Below are 6,901 nucleotides of genomic sequence, written 5' to 3' on the forward strand. Positions count from 1 at the left end.
CTTCCTCACCCTCAGTTCTTTCTTGAGACCATTGCAGACTGGCTTGTGCCCTCTCACCCCACGAAGTGTATCCAGCTCGCTAACTTCGATGCCGCTAAATCCATGGTTAATTTTCTTTGGCACAGCCAATCACTCCCTCTTCTTCACTTCTTGCTGTTGCCGCTGATACTGTCCTAGTCCTAGTTCAGGCTCAGCCCTAGACCTAGTCCGGACCCTCCTCTATGGCTCCTTCAGCGGCCCCTGTTTCTCACTTCCATCCTGGTATCTCTGTGGTCTGTCTGCTACTCAGAAGTCTCCTCAACAGAAATCGAGCATGTTCCTTCCCTGGCAAAAATCCCCAGTAACATTCCATTTGTAGCCAAACTGAGAGACTCTCAAGGCCTCATGTGATCAGAGCTCTGCTGCTGTCCCCATTCTCCCCTCCCTCAGGCCCTCCCTTACTCATTTGGGTTCAGGTGTACCAGGCTGAGCAATCCCACTCACGTCTTTGCATCTGTCTTCTGCCCTGGAACCTCTTTCATGCGTTTCGCTCTTTACACGCTTGCTCCTTCGTTTCCTTCAGCTCAAAAGTCACCACCTCTGAGAGGCCTCTCCTAATCTGCCTCCCTGAAATTATTCCCTTTTCCCTTGAGTCACCCTAACCCCCTACCGTTGCTTATTTTCCTACAGAGTATTCATCTCCTCCTGAAAGTTGATTATATCAGTATTCGTGCATATTTGTTTAGTTGTTTGCTGTTCAAACTCTCACTAGAATGCAGACTCTTTGAGGTTGTGAGAAGCTCTTGTTCATAGCTGCATTCCCTGAGTCTAGAAAGTACAGACACATGTGAATGACAACTCCTACCTCAAAGGGATGATGGAAGAATTAAATGAAATAATGTGAGTAAAGCCCTGATGCCTATGCCCGGCACACAGTAGGACCTCAATATGTGTTAGCTATTTCTATAAGTAACAAATCCTCTAAGGATGAGGGCTACTGCTGCAATATCTTTCATATGGAGGGTCACCCGGGGATCCTCTGGGCCAGGCCCTTGTGGGGCTAGGAGTGCTGGGCCTCCAGCTCTAAGGGACCAGTGTACCCCTTATCAGATGTTTGTGTTTAGACTCTGAAGGGGGCAAATAACTCTAGTTCTTTTGACAACATTTAAGGCTCTGCCACCATTTTATTATGTGAGCAAACATTTGATAGCTGGGAAGCCCATCCCTAATGACAGGTCATAGAATCTCACTGGCGTCTCCTTATCTTCCCTTCTTGTTTGCTCTTCTATTGAAACCTGCGAGGTCAGAAGCCATTTTCTCTGTCCTCAGCCTGAAATCTGAAAATTGGAAAAGCGCTGATAGTGAGAAGCAAAGAGACTCGAGAGTAGGAGCAGGGAGAGGGAAGAAGAAGAGGCAAAGGGTATCAGAGGATCCTGACCAAGCCCTCAAGAATGTAGCAGGGTCAGAAACCTGTCTCCTCACATGAATGTATGCTCAGGCCCACTCTTAAAAGGCCTCAAGAGCAACATGAACGGAGGAACCCTTTGTGAGACAGAGTTATAATCAAAGAACTCCCCACATGTACTGACCCCTCCAATCCCACCACAACTTCCATTTTATAGGGGAAGTAACTGAGGCACGGGGTGGTGGGGGGAAGCGAGCGCAGTTTGCCCAAGTGCACAAGGCTAAGTAGAAGGTTCTTAACCTCAAGAAAAAAGTGCTGGGAGATTACCCAGGAAGGGTTTGGATCTCTGGCTCCACACTCTCCCAGTTCTGAAACCAGCTCACTTTAAAAAGTCTTGTTTTCCTAATCTGTAAAATGGGCATAAAGGTAACCTCATCTGGGGTTATGGTTGGAAGCACTGATTAATGAGACAGTAATGGAACAAGAGGCCTCTGGTAGGAATAGTAGGGGTGTGTGTGTGTGTGTGTGTGTGTGTGTGTGTGTGTTTGCAGGGGAATCTTGAGAAAACCAAGTACTGAGCCAAAAGGCGGTAACTTAGAAGTCAACAAAAGGGAAAGGGAAAGAAGAGACAGAAAAACAGAAAGGGACTCCTTGGAAGTAAAAGGCAAGTAACGATGTTTCAGAGCAGTTAAGATGAATGAAGCCCAGGGTTCTGGAAGGCCAGGCTACCCCGCATAGATTGAGTGACCCCACTCAGCGGGTTGCTCCAGCCATTCTGGGGTCTTCTTCCCCAGTTTCCAAAAATATGCCATCAGAGGTCTTCAGCCCCTGGATCCTTTTCCTGGTTCTCTTGAGCTTCTTGTCGTAACAGTAACACACCTTGAGAAAACTTTTTGCAGTTGGCAGAGCTCCCTCTCCATTGAAAAAGTTTGAGTAGAGGTCATTTTCTCATATGCTTTATGGTCCTATTACTCTGAATAAATGAACAGCATCTGCGCAGCCTGGGAAATTCTGAGAAATGTAGATTCCTAGGTCCACCCCAGCCCTAAGAATCAGAATTGAACTGTTCTCTGAGAATCACTGTAATTGGCAGGTCCAGTAGAGTTTGGAAAGCAGCAGTCTAGGGCACCCCTGCTCTTAGAGGTCTTAAGAAGAGGCCCTTATTTCCATAAAAGACAAGAGCCTCCCATCCCACTGCCTTTGCAACCACAATGAATGCACAAATACTATACCCTCAGGAAGAGGAGTATAGTTTCACGTTAAGGTCAGCAAGTTAGAACTATTTTCAGGCCCCTAGCAACTCTTATCTCTCTTCTGAAATGGCCAGGAAAGCCACTCCCAGGTTTTCCCAAGGGTCAAGTGTTTCTGGGCCAACACGCAGAGCCGAGCAGACACTAGACCCCCACCTACCACCCCCATTTGCTGGCTGAGTTGGATGTCAGCTCCCTTGCAGAAGCTGAACTAATAACCCATGTCCTGTCCAGTGCACACAGCTGAGCTCTCTCCCCTCTCTCTCCCTCCCTCTCTCTCTCTTCAGTGTCCATTGCAAGCCTGGTGATGTCCACATATCACTTAACATGTGCGCAGCAACAAGGTCTCTCTTTTCCACACCATCACCCTCCGGGCAGCTGTCACGGAAAAGCCCAGTGACCTGACAAGCACCTGTGAGAGGTCCCTGCTTACCTGACATCCTGGTGGCACCTCAGACAATCCACTCTTGGGAGATGCAGCCTTTGAAGCCCAGCTTCCCTTCTACACAGTATTGTCACGTTGCCTCTCCTAAGATTGTCAAGTGCTCCTGCTTGTCCTGGAGGTGGGCAACAGGAAACTGCACAAGAGGAAGAGAACGCGCTGTAGAGTCTACATTATGATCTTTCATCGAACAAACTGATGTAAAAACTTGAATCTGTTACTGAAACAAAGAGAGGAGGACAATGTGCTACTGAACTGAGCCAAACACGCTGTAAATATCAACAGACTCCCTCTCCCCAACCCCAGCCCAAATGATCTCCAGATTTCTTTTAAAGAAGTAAATTTGTCCAATGGGTGTAAACTATAAACTGCTGTAATTAAGTGCAATTTCCCCTCCATATCATCTCCCCTTGCCCTGTATATAATACTAAAATGTCTATTAGTTTTCTTTGTAAAGGTCAGAGTTGAAATTTCAAGTGATCCATCCCCCCTTTTTTATCCTCCCATGCAAAACACCCCAAATGGGAAATGAAGTCCCTTACTCCTCCCTCGGGCCTGGACACACAGAAGAACAGCATACTTTGGGCTGACTGCCAGCTAGCCCCAACCTCGTGATGTTGAGACACACCTCTGGATGCCTAGAGGGGCAGGGCACAGCGTCAGAGTGACATCCTAGTTTCCTGTGGGAACAGCAATCCAGCCAGTATAACCCGGTGGCACTGGCTGATAGCCAAAGACACAGTGGCCACCTCAGAAAGCTTCCCATTAAAGCCGTTTATTTTATCACTGCCAAGAGTTTTGTATTTCTGTTTCTGATATCTCCCCTCCCAGGATTCTACCAAGAACCCCTGGCCTAGTCTCCTTGAGACTTCCCACTTACTCATTGGAGTCACGGTGGGTGCCCTCGGGGTGTGGAGGGGTAGGTGGCCTTCACCTACTGTCACATTCCTAAGTCTTCGGGTTGGCCTTGCTGCTCCTTGAGGTAAGGAAAAGCTGATTCCTCCAGGCAGACTCCACAAGCCCTTCTTCCCTGCAGCTCGCAGGGACAAAGTCACAGAGCCAATCCTTGATGCTCATAGAAACTGAAAAAGAGCGGAAAGATGGGTAACTCTTTTTTTTGGTAGGTAACTTTTTAAACCTCATTTTAAGCATTCTGGCCTTTCCTCCCATCCTGTCTTCCATCTGTAGGGCCGGGCACTAGGAGAATGGGCTCTCGCGGATGTCTCCACTAGTACTGGATTCTATCCCTGGTAGGGATGCTAATGAGTACAAATAGTCCAAAAGGTGCAAAGTCAAATACCTGGAGACTCTGCCAACACAGACTTTGCCACAAAGAATCCAGAGCTGATTCCAGGAGGAAGGACAAAGACTGTCTTCTTGGCTGTCTCCTTTTTGTCATAGCTAGGACTACTGGCCTATGACTTTTCTACTTCTAGATAGAACATTTCCCAGGGAAAGCATAGGCAAGGAAACTATGCTGACAGGCTCTGAGAGACAGGTCATTCAAAACTCTGTGCTGGAATATGCAACCCTCAGTGGACAAGGAAATTTTGCTGAGTGCCTACTATATCCCCAGAGAGGGGATGGATATATATGGAATACTGCCCTCCTTTGATCCTTGCGCTCCCAAACAGTGTAATTTGGGCTGAAGTGATCAAGATAAAATTTGTGGTGGGGTTGAAAAGAGCCTAGAGCAAGGCCAAGCATTACATGCTGAGAGAAGGCAAGATCTCTCTTCACTAATTTAGATGATCATTAGTTAAGTAAGAACGTCTTGCTGGGGATTTAGCTCAGTGGTTCTGCTGCCTGCCTCTCAAGCACAAGGACCTGAGTTTGATCCCCAATACAAAAAAAAAAAAGCATCTCAAATTCCAAGAGGAGGAAGGGAATAAAGCCCTAGCCTCAGTGGAGCCCTATATCTGGGTCATACTGGTTTTGCCACAGCAAGCATTTGGCAGTTTGAATCTTGCATTATTGCAGTAACCTGGAGAGCCTAGGTCATACTGATCCAAGAGGTCACTTGAGCAGTAGAGGAAAAGGAGGGGAGGGAGAGGGATAATCTTCGAACTTCTCCTAGCCAAACCCTATTTAAGTCAAGATATGTAGAAAAGTGATCCTCACAACTGAGTCCCTAGGAAAGCCAACAGCTCCTTTAACTTTCTGTCTCCCTCTCTGTCTCCCTGCGTCCCCATATCTCTCTGTCTTTCTTTGAGGGGAGTGCTGGGGATTGAACTCAGGGCTTTGAGAACATCGGATCAGCACTCCCTTACTGAACTATACCCCAAGCCCTACAACAGCTGTTTTATAAAATCAGGGGCCCCTCCTTAGTGTCTATAAGGGGGATGGGTAATGGGGGTCCAGATGGGAATTACCCACTCTCAGGATTTTTTTGCAACTAAAAGCGCTCATTCCTTCCTCCAGGATTCTTATGGACCAACATTTTCTTGGGTCTGCCTTTGTGCACTGAGCCCATACTGATCAATGGTTCTGTTTTTATCAGAACCCATTGTCATGCTTTAGGGGGCAGGCAGACTTCATTGTAACATCTGTGGATAGGAAAGGAACTCAGTAATGAAAGCTTACCTTAAATTGTATTAGCTGTTCCAAGCCAAAGGGACTCTCTGATACAGATAAATGCACTTGTTTGCCCCTGAATTCAGGTGGATAAGAGTACAATACAGACAGTTGGAGAATCTGAGCTCTAGAAAGAGATCTCTGATAGTTGTTTTAGAGTTACAATGCCTTCATTAGAATCAACAATTCCACCGTTTAGCTTGTCCTGTCCTCATGTCCTCCTATGTAAAATAGGAATGGTCATAATGATAGCTACTTTGTCAGGTTGTTTGAGGAGGAAGAACGAAACAACACCTTAGAAGTTCAGAACTTTGCCTGCATGCATGAGTACTGTGTGTTAGTGAATATTCTCCCATTGCAGGGCGTTTTGTCATAGAGTCTCAAGTTTGGTTGATATCTTCAGATAACCTTATCATTTAGCAGTTTTGTGACTTCTAAAGAAAACTGCCACTAAATGGTCAAATTCCCTTGTTCATTTCTCTAGTATATGGAAAACCAAGCGGTAATCCAAAGCTATCAGAAAGGGCCGGTCAAGGAGAGAAGAAGAGCCTGACTGGGGCGAGAAGACCTAGCCTTCTCTGAGGAAAGAAGATAAAATGTGAATAGTGGGAGACCGTAGAGAGCACAGGGAGGTTGGAACTAAAACTGACTTCCTAGTCCTGGAAAGGAGAGTGGGAATCTCAGGGGAGGAAACTGGAGAGCCAGGAAAGGTGAAGGTGAGAAAGAGGCAGGAGCTAACTTCTGTCCAAGGAAAAGTAGAGCTGATGGGTCCCCTTTGAATTAAGAATTAATTCGAACAAATGTGACCCAAAAAGCCCTGGGGCTGGGGAAGTAGCTCAGTAGTAGAGCGTTTGCCTGGGTTCGATCCCTCGAACTGAAAGAAAAACTAAAGCTGCTTTGGGAAAAAAAGCACTTGTCAATAGTGGACTGTGCCGGCCTGGAGTAAGACATATCTATGACTTCATGCTTCAAATCCATCTCAACTGCATCATGCAGGCCAAATATATATGAGAAACTCCAAACGACGGTAAGGTGCCCCCTTTCCTCCTGCCGTTCCTCTCTCCCTCTCCCTTCCTCTCCTCTCTTCTTAGGTGCAGACGCCATTCCAGCTAAGCAAATACAGAATTGTCTGCTGAGATTTATAACAGGACCATTTTATAAATGAATCTTTCAGAAGTGCATGACTTAGCACATACCTGGATGAACTTCCTCTCCCTGGAGCTAGAGGATAGAAAAAAAGAGAGATGGAGA

General features: G+C 46.6%; 1 protein-coding gene across 5 annotated transcripts in view; it reads left to right on the plus strand.

The window, feature by feature from the left end:
• The window catches only part of Hnf1b (HNF1 homeobox B), a 51,096-nt gene extending 47,456 nt beyond the window's left edge, over window positions 1–3,640 (plus strand). For all 5 annotated transcript variants that reach the window (XM_010626831.3, XM_010626832.3, XM_010626833.3 and 2 more), the window contains one exon: window positions 2,922–3,640. In XM_010626831.3, the coding sequence (XP_010625133.1) occupies window positions 2,922–2,942 (21 nt within the window). In that variant the 3' untranslated portion in view covers window positions 2,943–3,640. The remainder of the gene's footprint in view (window positions 1–2,921) is intronic.
• Window positions 3,641–6,901: the final 3,261 nt, after the last annotated feature.

Source organism: Fukomys damarensis, unplaced genomic scaffold (assembly GCF_012274545.1).
Source record: "Fukomys damarensis isolate Sample0158 unplaced genomic scaffold, DMR_v1.0_HiC HiC_scaffold_13, whole genome shotgun sequence".
Lineage (NCBI taxonomy): Eukaryota > Metazoa > Chordata > Mammalia > Rodentia > Bathyergidae > Fukomys > Fukomys damarensis.